Here is a 19,383-nt window from a genome sequence, read left to right as displayed (position 1 = left end):
GTTACCACAGAAATTTGCCATAAATGTGCAGAACTTGCTGACACTTTACCAGTCATTGGTATAAATCCTTTCCAGATCCCGACAGACTCTTGGTTCTGTTGATAAAATTGATCAAAGTTTTCATTGCGTGACACTTGCCAAATGAAGATACAGGAGTCCCTTTCATTTGTAAAGGGTGCAGGGTGGGGAATCCCTTCATGAAGTCCTAACAAATAATAACATTCCTGAATGTGCATTATACTGATGGAAATGGGCAAAAGTAACTGTTCAACAGAGGCCTTATAACACAGCTTGAGACGGCCCAGCAGTGCCCTCTCCCCAGGGAAACTCATAAGAGGCTTTTCTGAATTGCAGTGTCTATGACTGCTTTACATGGATATTAAAAACCAAGGTATTACAATGGATGGAGGTGGTCTAAGGGTACATTGAGGAATGGAAGGGGGAACTGTGCTATATACATACAACAGACTTCATACTGAGTAGGTGCAAGAAGAAATGAAGTTGTGAGGCATGCAACTAGGGGAATGAACTTTGAGGACAGTATGTTGAATGAAATATCAGAAATAAAAAGACAAATATTATTATGTCCCAAATCATATGTACTAACTATAAAATACAAACTCAAGAGAATTAAAATCAAGAGCACAGGTTATCAGGTTAAGGCCTTTGGAAAGATTCCTAGACTGTAAGCTCTTACAGCAGTTGTAACTGTTATTTCTAAATTCTGAGATGCTGAGCTATTTGTGTATAACCTGGCCATTCCCTGGAATTTTGAGTATCTTTATGACATCTGAGCTGGAGATTAGAGCTCTGAAGCTATGAAAGTCAGCATTACCCCATACTGCAACTGTTTAAAAAGTTGAAAAAGCGATCAGACTTTTAAGTAGAGAGATGAATGACGCTAATCTGGATAGGACTAAGGTAAATCAGAATACAGGGTAATGGATGATATGGTCTATATTTTAAAACTTTTAACTTCTGTGAGAGGACAATGGAAGAGATGTTTATTTGGTACAAAATTTATATTTTTGGTAGCACAATATCTAATTTAACATGTATGGTCAGTTTATTTGAACACCATAATTACATAGAATCTTGAATGGAGAATGAGATCTTGGTTTGTACAGGTCAGTGTGATGCCCTGATACATCCCAGAGTAATTTGGGCAGAGAATGAAGAAGTATTTGCGAAGCCCTCTGGAGGAACTGGGGAGAAAGGAGGAAATAATAAACTTCCCCATCTGGGGTATTCCTGATATTCTCGCAAGTAGTAGGGACAACCAATTTAATAGGCCTAGTCAAGGCTCACCCCTATGAAACTTGTTCCTGAAAAGAATAAGTTAAGCCTACTTATAATTATGCCAAAGAGTCATCCCCAGAGAACCTTTTTGTTGCTCAGATGTGGCTTCTCTCTCTAAGCCAACTTAGGAGGGCAGGTGAATACACTGCCCTCCTCCCTATGTGGGACATAAATCCCAGGGATGAAATCTCCCTGGCAACATGGGACATAACTTCTGGGGATGAGTCACAACCCAGCATCATGGGATTAATAAAGCCTTCTTGACCAAAAGGGGGAAGAGAGAAATGAGCCAAAATAAAGTTTCAGTGGCTGAGAGATTTCAAACACAGTTGAGAGGTTGTCCTGGAGGTTACTCTTATGCGTTATATAGATTATCCCTTTTCAGTTTATGGTGTCTTGGAGTGGTTACAGAGAAGTACCTGAAACTTTTGAACCATATTCCAGTAGACTTGATTCTTGAAGATGATTGCATAACTATATATATAGATATATGGCTTTTACAGTGTGACCATGTGATTGTGAAAACCTTGTGGCTGACGCACCCCTTTATCCAGGGCATGGATAGATGAGTAAAAAAAAAAGGACAAAAAATATATAAATAAATAATAGGGGAGGGGGCATATAGGTTAAAAAAAATAGGTAGATTGCAATACTAGTGGTCAATGAAAGGGGAAGGGAAAAGGGTATAGGATGTATGAGTTTTTTTCTTTTTTCTCTTTATTTTTCTGGAGTGATGCAAATGTTCTAAAAATGATCATGATGATGAATATACAACTATGCAATGATATTTCAGCCATTGATTGTATACTTTAGATGGACTGTATGGTGCATGATGATATCTCAAAAAAAATAAATTAAAAACAAAAACCCCAAGGTACTGCCAAACCACTTAAAAGCTCATAGCTATAACAAACTTTAATTATCCAATGCTAGTGCAGTCGTTCTCTGTGAAAGAAGGGCATATCAGTAAAATCCAAGACATTTTTTAAAAATACATAGACAAGGGTCTCCCAATTCCCACCCATTTAAGGGTAGAGAACCAAGAGTATTTGGGAAAACCAATATGTATAATTTTATAAGGGTCTACAGATGATTCCACAATTCTCCATTCCCCTCACCTCTCTGCCCATCACACACAATTGTACTGCTCCACTTTCTTTAATAAGCAGAGTAAAGAGAATACAATTAGTGTCTGATGATCAAGAACCTTCCACTGTTCATGGGATCCATTTCTGGAAACATTTTTTATGGCATAATACTGGAAGTGAAGCTGTAATAGATGTGGGAGAAAAGTATTCTGATTTACAAATTTAAAGGATTTATTTCAGAGTTTGTTTTGAATAAAAAAAATCCTCTTTTCTATAATATAGTTTATGTTCAAAAAATTAATACATCTTTCATATAGGGAACAAGTAGAAAAGAAGAAAATAAATATCACTCATAATCCTCCCATCAATGTGCTGTTAATACTTTAATATATGTCCTTGCAGAACTTTTTCTATGCATGTAATTCTTTTTCATTTTAGTTTTTGTTATTCTCATTTCCTTCTTTTTCCTGAATGCATAACCAAAAAAGCAGAGTTAATTGAGGGCCTGGTTTGGTGTGTTCCATAAGAAGGACTATGAGGACACTTGGGAGCCACTTTATGTCTTATAATTAACCTAGCCTCACCAAACAGAATGACAATCCACCCATTTGGTTTACTTAGCATGACTGGAAGCAAATTCTGTGTTGTAATGAGCTCATTACAACGATATAAATCACAGACGTCTCTGATCTTGTGTCCATTACCTGGCTTCCCCTACTGACACACTTCCATACCATGCCAGGTTCAGTACCTTAATAACCTCAAATAAAACAAACTGCTAAAAACCAGATAGAGTCAGGTTTACCAAGGCACAATCTCTGAGTCATTCCTCAGACTCTTACATGAGGAAGAGTCTGCCTTGGACAATTATATGAGGAAGAAGGGACTATAGTAAAGATTTGGATTTTTCATTCCTTATCTTTCCAGAAGACATTTTAAAATATGTATTATTATTGATATTCCATCCAAAAATATACTAATAAATTATATAATTATTATAAAAACAGATCTGGAAAGACACAATTAATATAAGTTGTTAGGAAATGATGCATTAAAAATTTATCTTAATATAAAGTTAGAAGTGCTAAGATGTTTGGGGGTAATAAAACATCAGGCCAACTTCTTAAAATGCAATTTGGAAACTGTTATTGTTTTAAAAAGTACGTAAGATAAGATATGGACACAATTATACTTTTAGACGGTTCTAGCTTATATCTCCAGTTTCATCACTTTACTTTTTACTTCGAATTTACGCAATATTATGAATCATATTTAAGTGGTGATGTTAATACTTTCAGTATTACAATTAATATTTTATCAGAATATGCCATTTTCCCTGTAAGAAATGGTATAACTAATGTTACTGTCTTTTCTCCATTGTGTGGTCCAGTGGAATGATAAGGGAAGATATTCATTTAACTTAAAAAACTGCTTTACAGAAAACTTTGCTAAAAAAGATAGTTTCTTTTTAATTTAATGAAAGCCATCTGTCTTCATGTGATTAAAAAGTTAATATAAAATATAAAATTAGAGGATAGTTTAATATTTTAGAATACATTCATATACAGTGGAACACTGTTAGCCATTTAAAATCATGTCCAAAGAAAAGTCATGGTGAAATGCTCACAATACAATATGAAAAAGCAAGATGTAAACCATATAGAGTTCCAATTTTATATAATATACACACATGCATACACATACACATGCATAGAAACAAAACATTATAGGAACTACACCAAAGTATTTTCAGTGGTTATTTCTGGTTGGTAGAAAACAGGCAATTTTAATTTTTCTTTTTCCTTTTCACATTTTCCAAATATCTCACACCATAAAAAATTATTTGTATAATTTTAAAAGCTCTATTTTTAAAATCTTTTTAAAGGAACAAAATGTGAAGATAGCTAAGATCTTATTTTGTGGAATCAAAGGCCAGCCATCTGGGTTACTCCTATTACATCCTATCGTAGGAAATAGTAAGCATTAGTAATGTTGTATCTGCTTTAAAAGAAATTTTACACATGCAAAATTTCTTATGCAGTTTAATGTAAAAAAATGTTTTGCCCTTTCCTAAGACACGTAATCACAATATAATTTAAATCAACAGATAATATGACTTCATTTTTGTTGAGTGTGACCCTTTTGTTTTTAAAAATAACAAAAGAATGAGCATATCGCCCTGTAAGGGGGGACAATTATCTTTGGTACTGGTGAAAAAGAGAAGATAGTAATTACAGAGCCTTTTTATGTTCTTTCCATCACATTTCAATTGCTCTAATAAGCTCATATTCTTTTCAAAATCAGGAAAAAAAGTCTAAATATAAATAAGAGCTACAGAAACTGTGTAAAAAAGATATTTAAAGGAGAAATTTGTTTTGTCCTAGGTATAACTTAAGCTTGTATGTCCTAAACTAGAACTGTATAACTATGATTATTATATGATTTTTACATGTGTTTTTCTCTAGAATTTCTTGATGAAAAAGAAATTAAACAAATAGAAAGACAATTCCTAATGAATTGGAAAGCATCCAAAGATGCCAAGAAAATCAGCAAGAAAAAGAGCATGAAAAATGAGGATGCAAGCAACTCATACATAAGTAAGCACATGGTCACTCATTAGTTGATAACTTCTACTAGCAAAGGAAAGAGAATATTCTACTCAACCAAAAAATGTCAAGAAATAAAGGGTTGTTTTTGTTTAAGTTTTTTTTAAACTTACTTACACAAGTGTACATGCAGATAAAAACAACTAAATACAGGAAAATTTACCTATAATGTTTATACATGAAAGTGGTATCACTACCCATAAAAGTCTTGTTTCCTTAATATTGGATATGGGTTTGTTAGCCAAGTATCTTAAACCTAAAGCCATGAGGGTAGGGAGAAAATATGAAATCTCATAGCTGAGAAATGCGCATGATCTGAGTTATGTTAATTGTGAAGCTTAAATCACTCGTATATATTTTTTAGCAACAGTATAAAAATCACATTTTTCAACAGGATACACAATTGAAATGTACAAGTATTCTGCAACCTGTCCCCTTCTTATGCATACACCCCAACACCAGAATATTTTACTTAAGCCTAACATTGTGTCATAAAGGACATGCCATCCTCCCTTGCCTAACAAATGCAACTAAATTTAGCTAAGTGTAATATGTAGTAATCGTCTTTATCACATTGGGAAGCATCCAAGAAATGACTTTTCACAGATTCCATAATTCACAACATTGGAACAAGCCCTTTCTTCCCTTCCACGATAGTGTGTGAATGCTGAATCCTTCTTCCACTCAGGCAGCGGATGGCAGGGGATGGGAAGATGGCAAAGGGGTTAGTCCAGGGCAACAGAGAAAGGGAAACCAGAACAGTGTAATGAGATGTTATGCATGGACAGCATGCATAACATGCATCCTGGGAACTCTGCCACTCAGGACAAGGAGGTGTGGAGGTAAGGAGGGACAGAGGTGAAGAGGTCTGATGGAGGTCAGATAATTTGCTGTATCATGCCCATTGAATGCGAACTGCAGAAAATCATTTGGTAGACTAGGATTTTCTTAGCTGACAGTATAGCCATAAGTGATACTGTACTGGCAATGTAAATTTCTCCAGATCTGAAACATAAAATAGGAGATATTTCCAGGGCAGAACCAGACTCAGAGAAAGGATTCCAACATTTTACATATTTTCAGTATTACACCAAAGATACCAAATCACCTTATTAACATTGTACTCTGAGATTTCAACCCCAACTCTCACCTGAGAATGGGTCTATTCTAGAAGTAACATAGCTTCCTTCATCTCAGATTTCAAAAATTCTTCTGAATCAGGGACAATTAGATTAATTAGTTTTTTTAAACTTCTCATGAAATTCAACAAAATAATAATTATAACTTGTGCCTTGCAGTTCACAATTTTTAAAAGTATACTATCATTGATTTTCTCACTAAAATTCTTAGTCTCTTTATAATCTAGCTTGACTCCCAATCAATTAGCATACTCTTTAAAGACATCTACAATATACAAAAGCATCATTTCATACCTTATTGTAGTTACTATTATGATAGCCATTGATAACTTAAAATGGAAAGCATTGGGTCTAGGAAGCAAGGAAGAGGAGACCAGGGGGAGAAAACAGAGCTGGCATTTATTGTGCTAAATATTTCAGATATTTACACTCTTTATTGCACTGACTAGTTACAACCTGTGGGATAGATAGTTCATCCATTTTGCAAATGAGAAAGCTGAGTTTTAGAAAGATGGAGTAACTTGTCTGAGGTCACAAAGCTAGGAGGGGCAAAGTCATTAATCAAGTTATCTAACTTCATGAAATAGCTTTGGCTTCCGGTCACCACTTCAGCACTGCCTGGCTGAATTACGGGGGATATAAGGACAGTAATGTCTGCTCTACTTAGAAGTTCACTTTGGTTTGGTGGGAATTTACGAAAATCTGCAGGTGCATTAACATGTGATATGTAAATAATTAATTTTTGTGTGTTTATAAAAGGGCCTAGGGAGAAAAAAGAGATAATACATTATGAAGAACTTTGAAATTTTAAAGGAACATTCAAATGTAAAAGGTTATATGATTAACTGTGATGCAAGATGAATGACTCTAAGTTCAGTTAAATGAGAATAAAATTTAAATCAAAGGTTGACTAACAGCAGTAGAAAATGATCTGAGCTTTTCTCAGGAGTGCGTGGCTATTCTTCCTTGGGCAGCTGTAACACTCCCCTGCTGTGTGTCTGCTGTCCAAATAAAAGGTACAGATCTGAGACCTCTTATGCTTAAAACTAGTGACATCCTTGGACACACACATGTAGTGCACCACCCTCACCACCCTTATGTGTGTGGCCAATAACATATTGTATGGTCTTTATTGCAAAAGCTCTTTTATTACTGCTTTAAGAGAAAAAGAAAGCATGAATTAAAATCTAGAAGATATATGGTCTATTTTCAAACTCTATGATATACCTTTCAAAGAGCAAAAGGCACCTCGTGCAATAAATACATTGTAAGTGACCAAGAATTCTCAGGAAGAAAGTAATTCTTGCACTCCTAACCTTTTACATATTTTGATAGCCTTGTAAATTTGGAGCTCAAATTTGGAGATTATGAACTCCAACTTTCAAGATCTTAAATAAAATGTCTTGCCCTAAAATACAATAATATATCTATATGATTAGAAATTAGAAATAGAATACAGAAGTTTAATAAACCCCAAATATATGCATATTCTTTAGAACTTACTTCTGTAACGCTTTTGTGGAAGCATTCATTTATTCATTTAATAAACACTGAGCACCTTGTAAGTAGCAGATCTATGCTGGCCACTGGGGATGAGAAGCAAATAAGGCAGTCCCCACTCCAAAGGAAATCAATGCTGGAAAAGGATGATCTGTAAACAGGTAAATGATGTGGAATGTTAAATGTCAAAATATAGATACAACTATAGATGGCTAATCTATTCCCCCAATGTTAAACAGTGTGAAAAATAATGAACTCGGAACAGTGAAACGCCAGGGCAATTACCACTTTGGGCGTGTCCATTTTGTCTATGAGTTGTCCATAAACTTTCCTGTATGGGTTTTTACACATGAAAGTGTAAGAACCTTGGATATTAATTTTATTATTGGTTTTACTGAGGAACTATTAAGCTTTATTTCATAAAATCTAATTTTAGATATTCTAATGCTGTGATATACCATTTAAAAAATTTAGTTATTTGTTTCAAAGAGGAATGTTTTTAATTCTTTGTGTGCTACAGGTAACTTTGAAACAATGCATCACATAGTTCCAGTTTATTACCCACAGGTGGGTAAGCCAAAATTAATCTTTTTCTCTGAAATACAAAGATCCCCTCCAAATGGAAATGCACCCCTAGAAAGATCCCAAGAAGATTCAAAGACCAAAATTATGGAAGAGATGGGGTAGGTTCCTTCAAATATTTGTGTGCTTTGTCTTTTTACTGGGGGTGGGGACAAGCTCACTGTCAACAACAGAGAAAGAGAGGCTCTCCATCTGTGTCTCCCAGTCCTAGGTTCTAAAAGAGCAAAGTTGTACTGTTGGCTTCCCAGAGCAGTCATAAACCTGAAGTGGGAAGGGTTGGTTCAGGAAGAGTTGGGAGCCCCAGACTAGATACCTACTGAGGTAGGACTGGTGAATCAGGACGGTTCCAGAAGCAGCAGATAAAGATGTCTAGATGTGGAGATCTTATTAAAAGAGACTGGCAGCAGACAACAAATAAATGTTCTGAAAGTTAGCTGGTCTTTACCTCAGAGGCCCAAGTGTTACCCCAGCCATGGGTGGAATGTAGCTGGGATGGCTAGTGGTAGATGGAGGAAGAGGAGCCCGGAGGACTTTGGAGGTAGGCTACTTTGACTCTCCTCCAAGCCAAGGGTTCTTAATCTGATGTTCCTGAAGGAAAGCCATAGTTGCATGAGGTTCTCAAAGGAGTTTATGAGCCAAAAAAGGTTTAAGAATCACTACTCTAAAATGTACATGGTAGTACTAAATGCTCAAGAAGCATGATATATACAGCCTACACTCAAGTGTTCATAAACAGATTGATAGAGAAAGATAGATAGACACAGACAGACGGATGGACAGGTAGACAGAATGATATGGCAGATATGCCAAAAAGTTAAAATTGGTGGATCTGGGTATCTGGGTTGGGAGCAGATGTATGGTGGAGTTCTCTATTTGGGTTTTGTATTATTTTTCTAACTGCCGTATAATTTAAACATATTTCAAAACAAAAAGTAAAAAAAATGACTCTAGACCTAAATAATTTAGTTCTACATGAAGCAGCTCTAAATCATCCGATGTGAAGAAAATTGCTTTTTGGTTTTGAAAGGATGATAGTGCTCAAGATTTAAAGATAAACCATACCAGACAATAATTTACCCATTCATTCATAAAACATTAGGCACCTGCTGTATGCCAGGCAACTCTAAAAATAAAAGGTCAAGTGAAACAGTTCTGATCTCAAGGAGGTTGCAACAAACTAGTTTTGGGGAGATACACAGGATAAGAGAACTGCATAGTGTGATAAATACTATGGGCATTATAAACCAGATCCTAATACATCCTGTAAATTTTTCATTCAACTTAATTTCTCATTTATAATCAATCCAGTGATTGCTCTATTGATCTTTCCAACCTTACCACACTAATCACTACAATATGATCAGGGGCAATAGCCTGTTTCATTGAGAAAGTAATCAGAGCCAGGGCTTTCTCTCTCCTAGAAATGCCTGCTGAAAATCAGGTATTTGTCGTGAGACCCTCTTTATGTGGACCAATCAAGGGATAGTGACTGCGCATTCCCTAAAGTAGCACTCCTAAAGAAGCCCCATGAACAACGCTATTGTACTTTCCTTCCCCGTTTCCTACAGTGGCTCAGGCTTGCAGGGAATAGAGGCTTTGTGGAGAGAGGGTCCCATGAATCTGAAAAATGCTTGATTTGGGGAAAGGAGAAAGGATATGCAAAGAATCCTAGTTTTTGGCCATATCTCCTCTCCAGCACAATAAAATGGAAGCTGGGTGAGACTTTTACTGTTTATGCCCACAGTCATTACCATCAAAGCCACAGCCAGCTCATTCACAGTGCCCCCCCTCCCCCCATAGCTTCTTAAAGATTTACACGGGTGTCAATTCCACAAACTATGTTCTTGAGTTGTTTCCTTGCTAAGCATTTTAAAGGTCTTGCCAGTACATCATCAAGATGGAAACTAAAATAACAAAAATATGCACAGCCCCAGAAAACAATGCTGGTGGTTTCTATACATTCCCACACCACTGATTTGGATCAGTTGTGAGCTGAGGCACAGTCCATATAGTCTACAGCCTAGAGCAAAACTCTTATCACTAGGACTGCCCTGTTGAAACAACAAACCACTACCCTCATTTTCCTAAAATGGACAACAAATTCAGAGCTAAATGCATTTTTTTTTAAATATAAAATACTAGGTACTGGGTGGGCAATGGTGGTTCAGTGGCAGAGTTCTCGCCTGCCATGCTGGAGAGCCAGGTTCAATTCCCGGAGCCTGTCCATGCCAAAAAAAAAAAAAAAAAAAAAAAAAAATACTAGGTACTGCAAAGACAGGCTACTCTAAACGAAGGCAGCACCAAAGAGAAGTTCTTATGAGAAGAACATAAAGAATGTGCTGCTCCTGCCACTGTCAGTGAAGTCCATCATGTTAAATCCTGAGTTTTTGGTTTTATACTCTAAAATAATATTACATAAATATTTTCTTTTAAATGTTTTGATTTCCTCAGGTAACATTTTTGCTACAGGAATGGCAAAACAAAAGATTGTTTTGATGTCTCAAAAAAGTTAAATCTAACTTGATGGGACATCTTTTTTCTGTTTGTCACAGTAAATACTTCTGACTTCTCTCTTTAATAAAAGGTGACCAAATACGTTATGGAATTTCAAGCTTTTGATATGGATATCTAGGGTGTGCTTATTGCTAATATTTTACTAATTTAACCATAAAGCTAAGACATCATGAGCACAAAGTTAGGTCAGTAAAGCATTCAAGACAAAATACCCAAGCCAAGCACAATGAATAGATTTTTAGTTTCTAGAAGGTAGATTAAAGCAAACTCATCCCTTAATTACTTTAAGTGGGAGGACGATCTGGTAATTAGCAGACTTATCCCCTATGAGTGAGGAACCTGATCAGAAGTGGAAAGGAGCTTCGAGTTTATCTTCCAAAGTGCCCAAAGCATGTGCCCCAATCTCCTTCACGCCTCTAAGCACTGGGAGCTGTGCCTGTATCTTTCACCAGTAGAAACAGTGAAGCAACATCTGTCCAAAGACAGGGGAATATTTTCCACCTCTATAAAAGCGTGCAGTCTATGCTCCTGTATATTTACACAAGCCTGCTTTCCCTACAGGGAGGAAAAAGTCAGACTCATTGACGTTGCTTTTGACCCTCAAACTGAACTTGATACTATCAATGTACACTTTAATTAAAGATTAGGTCAAAACTATTTTTTCTCTAAAGGCTGGTTTTGAACAAATGCCTTCACTGTTCAATTAAAAATAATGTATGTATTAAATAAACAAAAAATGGTATACATTATTGCTTTTTTCTGTTTGTCACAGTAAATACTTCTGACAGATTTCTCCTCTCTTTCAAACATGCTAGGAGGTGCCTGAGCCTTAGTAATTTAAAAATAGACATGAAGTGCATTTATATATTGCATATAGATCCACTGAGACTACTGTACAATAGAAAAAGCAAATTATTATTTGATTATTTATCTTTCAAGCCCAAGCACTGTTAATAAAGTGAATCCATCTCTTCTGTTAATATAAAAATAATAACTTTCTAGTTGGGTTAGTGTGTCCTTATTTCAGGTTATCTTAAGGAATGTGAATCTCTGAGACCCATATTCATAGGAAATGTTCACTGTACCTTATTTAACTATTTCTAAAATAGCTAATTTTTCTTAGAACGTGGAAGCATGAGATTTCTTTGAATTAAAAACTGAACTTTAATAGTAGTAAAAATAATTGGCCTTCACTGCTGTTAAGGTTATGTTTGAACAGTTGTAACAACAAATTCCTATGTGCGTCAAGAAGAATTTTAAAAACTAAGATAATATTTTTAGTCATGCAACTCAGATAATATTATATATAAAAATATATATAATATTTATATAAACTCACTTGCAAATTCTGAAATCCCTTTGATTTTGCTTGGTCAAACCTAACTCAATATATTTAATTTTATAAGCAAAATAAACTTGTATATATCAGTAATGTAGGTATAATGTTAAACACTTTGAAATTAGAACCAAAAAAAAGGTGGGGACAATATGTTGTTTTAGTTAAACAGAATAAGCTAATGTTTGTGACTTGTAGTCTCAATTCTGTCAATGGCTCACTCTGTGAAAAAGAGTTGAGACCTAACTCTAAAGAAATATATGAGTTATTTTCCATTTTTAAATAGCTATATTTTGGAAACTAAATTGTCATTACCCACATAAACTGAGAAAAAACAGCTGAGGGGAAAGGGGGAGGGGGACCCGGGAAGGGTTACTGTCAGGACTGCTGCCCATGGAGCCACACAGGTTCCACCACCCTTGCCATAAATTTTGAGCTGTATTTGGAAAAATACTGGTCAGGAGGAAAAAAATGATAATGTTTTTCCTCATGGTGAATAAGCATGACCATGGTGAATAAGCATGGATCATGAACACATGGAGATTAATAAACATACACTTCTGGAAACAGAAGTCATAAAGAACTGTCTCTCTGGATCCAATGAGCAACGCTCTTTTATGGAATACAAGGTGTGCTGGTTTGAAAGGATATATATATATCCTAGAAAAGCCATGTTTTAATCCTAATCCCATTTTGTAAAGGCAGCCGTTTCATCTAATTCCTGTTCAGTACTGTATGCTTGAAACTTTAATTAGATCATCTCCCTGAAGGTATGACTCAATCAAGAATGGTTGTTAAACTGGATTAGGTGGAGACGTGTTTCTGCCCATTCTAGGTGGATCTTGATTAGTTTACCGGAATCCTATAAAAGAGGAAACATTTCAGAGGAAAGGGGAAATTCAGAGAAAGCAGAGCAGAATGACATAGCCACAAGAAGCTGAGAGTCCGCCAGCCAGCGACCTTTGGAAATGAAGAAGGAAAATGCCTCCTGGGGAGTTTCATGAAACAGGAAGCCAGGAGAGAAAGCTAGTAGATGATGCCATGTTCGCCATGTACCTTTCCACTTGAGAGAGAAACCCTGAACTTTATTGACCTTCTTGAATCAAGGCATCTTTCTCTGGATGCCTTTTGAACGTTTCTAGAGACTTGCTTTAATTGGGACATTTTCTCAGCTTAGAATTGTAAACTAGCAATTTATTAAATTCCCCTTTTCAAAAGCCACTCCGTTTCTGGTATATTGCATTCTGGCAGCTAGCAAACTAGAACACAAGGATTTTAAGCTGATACATCATCAGTCCGCAGCTCTCTTTGTAGTAGGTGAAGTTAATGACAGAATAAGATGGCTATTTATGAATTCATAATTTTGTGCAAGTTTTAGAGTATTTCAGCTGACTGAGTGAATCAGATATAATGTTTAATTTGGATAAAGTACACATCATTTTGGAAGAGATGGTGCTAAATGGCTGCACTGTGGAAACTAACCAGACAAGAATTCTTGCCCCTCTACTAATTTTTTTTCTACTAATTTTTGATGTCAGAAAGCTGAGTAATGGAAGGCCCAGCCAGACAATACTAATATTTAGGAAATGCAAATGCCATGAAATAATTCTCAACATCTGTAGCCCAAGAATCTGGAAGACCATAAATTATAAAATGGGATATCCTTCCAAAGACATTATAAATAGATACTTTCCACCTTTTCTAAACAGAAAACAAAACTGTATTTTAAAATATGATGTACAAAGAAAAAATTTTATCTAAACTGAGAGATGTAAATTTTATTTTCTAACTGTAGGCATTTTTTTTCCCACTTTAAAATTTGGGGAAAGGTCTATGCATTCAACTATTTAAAATTTTTGTTGTGGTGGTAATATGTATAAACATGGAATCTGCCATTTTGGCCATTTTTAGGTGTACAGTTCAGTGTCATTGCTTTTGCCATCAACACCTTCCATTTGCTAGAACATTTTCATCACCACAAACAGAAACTCTTTACCCACTGAACAATAATTCCCCCATTCCCCTTACCCCCAGCCCCTGGTAACCTCTAATATATTTTTTGCTCTATGAAGTTACCTGTTCTGGACATTTCATATAAGTGGAATTATATAGTATTTGGCCTTTTGTGTCTGGCTTATTTCACACAGCATGGCGTTTTCAGGGTTCCTTCATATTGTGGTATGTGCAGGAACTTTTCATTTTTTATGGTTGTTGTATATGCCACATCATGTTGAAATCCATTCAGCCATCGATGGACAGTTCTGTTGTTTCCATCTTTTGGTTATTGTGAACAGCGCTCCTGTGAACATAGGTGTACAAGTGAAAAAACAAAATAGCTGAACCCTTTGAGATAAGAATATTATCAGTCTCATTTTATGGATGGAGAAATGAGGCTTGAAGAGGGACTTTTAGAGGAGTTCAAGGTCACACACTTGCCATGTGGCAAAAGTAGGACTTGAACCCAAGTCATTGACTCCTAAAGCTTTGCTCTCAACTACTCTGCCATGGGCTCTCAGACTCAGATGTCAGTAGGGACAGGCAGGTAAAGTAAGTGAGGGAAGCAGGCCAGGTAGGAACAAAGATGCATTGGGGAGCAAACACCCGCCTAAAGTGAACTGTAGCCACTAAGCTCCAGACGGGTGTGGCCAGGTAGATGTTCTGGACTTGACAAATCAGAGTAGCTGGAAAGTCAGATATCTAAATGTTATGTTAAATCATCTGATTTTTAAATATTGGTCAGCTTTTATTCTTAAAAAGAAATTCACCTATTAGAATGGATTAAAAAATAAGGTTGACAAGAAATGGAGGCAGTGGAAGTCTTATGCACCAGTAGTGAGAATACAAAAAAAGTATAACCACTTTGTTCTACAACTAATTGTTGCAATGTACTTTGAAATTTATTGCTTTTTTTGTATGTATGCTATTTTTCACAAAAAAGAAAAAAGAGAAAGAGGAGTATACAGAGAAGATAGGATTTAACAAATGAGTATGACTGTTGAATCATTATATTGATATTTCTTTTGGTCTCCAGTGTCTTGGAGCAGCTAGAAGAAAAAAAAAAAATCGTGGAACTATAACCTATACCAAACTTTAAAATCTGTTCTAAAACTACTTGTTAAAATGTACTTAGAAATTAATTGTTTTGTATATATGTTGTATTTCACACACACACACACACACAAAATACAGAAAAAAAAGGAGTTGCTGCCAGAATGCAACACACTGGAGATGGATTGGCTTTTAATAAAAGGGAATTTATTTTGTTAGTTCTTCAGAGGAAAAGGAGCTAACTTTCATCTGAGGTTCTTTCTTACATGGTAAGGCTCAGGGTAATCTATGCTGGCCTTCTCTCCAGGCCTCTGGGTTCCAACAGCTTTCCCAGGGCTGATTCCTTCCTGCATGTCCAAAGGCCTGGGCTGAGCTGCAAGTGCTGAGATGAAGTATGCTGAGCTGCTTAGGCTGTGCTACCTTGTGCTCTCTCATTTAAGCACCAGCCAATTAAATCAAACATCATTCATTGCAACAGGCATGCATCCTAGCCAGCTGTAGATGTAATTAGCAACAAATGAGGTTCACATACCATTGGCTCATGTCTGCAGCAACAGAACTAGATGCCTTCACCTGGCCAAGTTGACAACTGAATCTGACAACCACAGGAGTATAGCCACTTTGGAAAATATTTTAGCAATTTCTCATAAAGTTAAACATACACTTGCCACATCCAGCAACCACTGCTCAGTATTTTCCCAAGTAAAATGAAAATCTATGTTTACACAAAAACCAGTGTCCAAATATTAATAATGGCTTATTTGTAATTACAAATAAGCCATTATTAATATTGGCTTATTATACAAATAAGCCAAATGTCTCTCAACTGCAGAAAGGATAAACTGTGGTACGTCCATATAAAATATTACTACTTAGCATTACAAAGGGATGAATTAGTGATTCACACAACATGGATATAGATCTCAAAAGCATTTTGCTAGGTGAAAGAAGCCAGACTTGAAAGGCTATATACTGTACTATTCTATTTATATGACTTTGTGAGGCAAAGGCAAAACATAAAGACAGAAAACAGACTAGTAGTTGCCAGGAACTGGGAGTGGGGGAAAGAGTAACTACAAAGGGTCAGCATGAAGGGATTTTTGAGGGTGATGGAAATGATCTGTATTTTTATTGTAGTGGTGATTATACGACTGCATGTTTTCAAAACTTGCAGAAATATACACTTAAAAGGGTGAATTTAACTGAATGTAGTATATTTTAAAAATATAAGGAAATACAGTTGAAAGGGGAAACAAGCACCAACCTATGGTTTGATATATATATCACAAAACAATATATTTTTTCACTGACATGATTATTTCGCATTATAAAGACAGTAAGTTAAGATATACTTAGAAAAAAGACAAGTGTCATTTTAAAAGACCTAAGTCACTCAGGGAAATAAAATCTACAGCACTCTAAAGCCATATACCTTCTGTAAGACGAGAGAATTAAGAACTCCAAAGAATGATATAGTAGAAAAACAGCATTTGGATTGTTAATAATTGTCGAGTTATTTAAAGTGTGTTCCGAATTGAGATAACACATACAAAAATGTTTTGCAAATTATAAACTACTCCATAAATACTAAGCAGAATAGTTGTAAAGACCACAAGCTTTAGGGTTAATTTACCCAGCTCAAATCCTGTTTTTGCCACTTATTAGCTGTGTGATCATGGACAAGTTACTTAACCCCTTTGAGCTTTCTCAGCTGGAAAATATAAAAAACCTCATGGTGTTTTTGTAAAAATTTAATGAGAAAATACTTGTAAAGCACTTAGCACATATAAAGTGCATTAATTAATGATTTAGTATAGTGTCAGAAATTTTAGGACAATTTCGTATTTTAAATTTAATTGCAAATAACAGTTTCTTTCGGGAATTAGGACTATATCCAAATGATCCCCATGAGAGGCTTCAGAGAGGCTGCTTGGGGCTGCCTGGCAGTGGCCTGTCTTGGTACAACAATCCTTTCCTACCTGACTGGTGGGCAGCACAGCTGGCAGCTGGCAGTTTTAAAGAGCTTCCTCCAACCCTCCCACCCACCCCCACCACCCCATAGTGACAGGTGCCTGTAGCAGACTGAGTTAAGGAGGGTATGGCAAAGTGAGGTGCCAAGGGCACAAAGCTGAAGGAGCCCACGGTGCCTCACTTCCTCAGCCTAGTTCTGGTCCACCTTCCCTCCAGTATTCTTATTTCCATACCTCTCCAGCTCATAGACTTTCTGCATATCTTCCCTATCCCAGATGGAAAAGCCTTAAGATTCTGCTTCTCTCAAAGCCTGAGAAGATTCGGCCAGTTTGGTGACTAATCCTTTGCCTCTACTAATTGTTAAGGTGTCCTTGAGTCTATGTTAACTACCTTTTTTGACGGTGGAACTTGCCTTTTAAAAATAATTTAATGCTTTTTCCTCTCTATTTATACAGAAATCTCTCTTTGAAGGAGACTTGAAGCTTGCTGACAAAAATTTAAATACCTGAACCTCACTTTCTCCATAACCCCAAAGAAAAAATCGATTTGTGGAAAACGAGTAAATTTTAAAAGTTATCTGAAACATTTGATTTTCTAACTTTATAGCTAAACTTTTTAATTCAATGACAATTATTTCTTGGATTTGTAGTTTCATGGTATCATTATACAAGAAAAACTTAACCTTCTTGTTTGATTTTGCTTCTTCTAGAATCTGAAACATTGTTTTATTCCTCCTTATATGCAATTTACTGAGAAAATAAAGAAATGTGTTTTCTCAGTCATCAAAAAATCCAATAAAATCTTGGTGTGCTTCTTTCTTAAATATAAATCATTCTTGTTAAAGTTATTGGATGGGAATTAAGATAAAAGCCTGGGGATCATTCTGATTCATTAGTATATGTAACGGGCGGAGCGGGACATCTGAATAAAACAAGTTCCACGATTACTCTCTATTGCTCGGTAGTTCAATTTAAAAACCGATTGCAAAGCAGGAGACTATGTCCCATATGCAAGAGCAGTTTCATTAATGACATTTTAAATTTGGATTCCATTTTGACCCCAAAGAAGATAATACACAGCTCTTGGTGCTGTCGGCATTGTTCCAAGTATGCAGTAATTACGTTGCGGGAAAGCAATGGGCGTTCTCTCAGACTTCACTTAAGAACGCAACTGGTTCAGGATGCGCGGGTACCGAGTCCAGAACCGGCCTCAGGGCGCAGAGCTCTTTCCAAAGGAGCCTCGGGTCGGCTCCTGCTGCCCAGCCGCGGGGGCCCACATGTGCCAGAAAACACACGGGCGTTCCGCGGGGAGACGGGCCCGGAAAGAAATTTACGTCCCAAACATGACACGAAAGAGGGGTGGCCACGCACCCGAGGAGCAACCGCGACCTTTTGCTCTAGCTCTCCGCGAACTTCTTCAACTATCATCGACAATGGGGGCTTTCGAGGTCTTGAGGCAAGTGCATGTTATCTCTGCACGGCTTAATAAAGCGGCCACGGAGCACTAAGGTAGAGGGGCTATGGCTTTAATTATTTACGACAATATGAAACAGTTGTCCCGTGGTGGAATAAAAGGTTGGCGCCTCGATTTGACACACACTTCATTTCCTCACAGAGTATCCAAAGTTACACTCCACGAAATCGAAGCGTTCCCGCCTTCGCCCGGTCTCAGCGCTGGGAGGGCCCGGGGATCCGACCGGGCTCGGAACCGGCCCCGAGGAAGGCGATGACAAGGCGACGTGACTCTCAAGGACGCGCCACCGACTCTGAGGCCAGACCGGCACCCGACGGCCGTCTTCGGGTAACCGCCGCCAACCCGGGGGACGCAGAAAGCCCGGCTGCTGCCTCCAGCCTAAAGGGAGACGAGGGGCGGAGCGGGCCGGAGGCGGGCCCTAGGGGTGCCCCGCCCCGCCGTGAGGTTTGATTAATGTCTGTCCCATAGAGGGGACGGCTTCGTGCGCCGCAACTCCCCGCGGGGTCCCTCAGGTGGGCGCGGACTTCCACCGACCTGCCAGAACCACCGGATACTATCCCGGCCCGCCAATCCGCCCGGCTGCGAGGGGCGCCCGCATAAAAGGCGCCGTCAGCAGGGGCCGGGAGCTGCCGCCGACTTCGGCGGGACGAGGATGGAGTGACCCGCGCGGTCCTGGCCACGCAGACCGAGCTTGACGCCCATCGCTCACAGCCACAGCGAAGCCGAGCGCCCCACGGCCGCCCCGGTAAAGGTGAGCTTTCGGCAGGGCCGCCGCACGCGCCTCAGCCCGACCCACGCACCGCGGTCCCTGCCTTGAGGAGTGTTGG

The 19,383-nt window shown here is 37.6% G+C and overlaps 1 protein-coding gene and 1 pseudogene across 2 annotated transcripts in view; both read left to right on the top strand.

Annotated features, from left to right (window-relative positions):
• The window catches only part of PPP1R42 (protein phosphatase 1 regulatory subunit 42), a 50,204-nt gene extending 32,281 nt beyond the window's left edge, over positions 1–17,923 (top strand). Inside the window, exons 8-10 of one of the 2 annotated variants that reach the window (XM_077166949.1) lie at positions 4,853–4,984; positions 8,153–8,315; positions 17,539–17,923. In XM_077166949.1, coding sequence (XP_077023064.1) covers positions 4,853–4,984; positions 8,153–8,315; positions 17,539–17,563 — 320 coding nt within the window. In that variant the 3' untranslated portion in view covers positions 17,564–17,923. The remainder of the gene's footprint in view (positions 1–4,852; positions 4,985–8,152; positions 8,316–17,538) is intronic. The other variant, XM_077166948.1, reaches the window with a different exon arrangement.
• Positions 12,536–14,100, top strand: LOC143688701 (AP-4 complex subunit sigma-1-like; annotated as a pseudogene).
• Positions 17,924–19,383: the final 1,460 nt, after the last annotated feature.

Source organism: Tamandua tetradactyla, chromosome 6 (genome assembly GCF_023851605.1).
Source record: "Tamandua tetradactyla isolate mTamTet1 chromosome 6, mTamTet1.pri, whole genome shotgun sequence".
In the NCBI taxonomy this organism is placed as follows: Eukaryota; Metazoa; Chordata; class Mammalia; order Pilosa; family Myrmecophagidae; genus Tamandua; species Tamandua tetradactyla.
The sequence above is the reverse complement of the archived record's forward strand: the minus strand, read 5'-3'. Positions and strand labels throughout refer to the sequence as shown.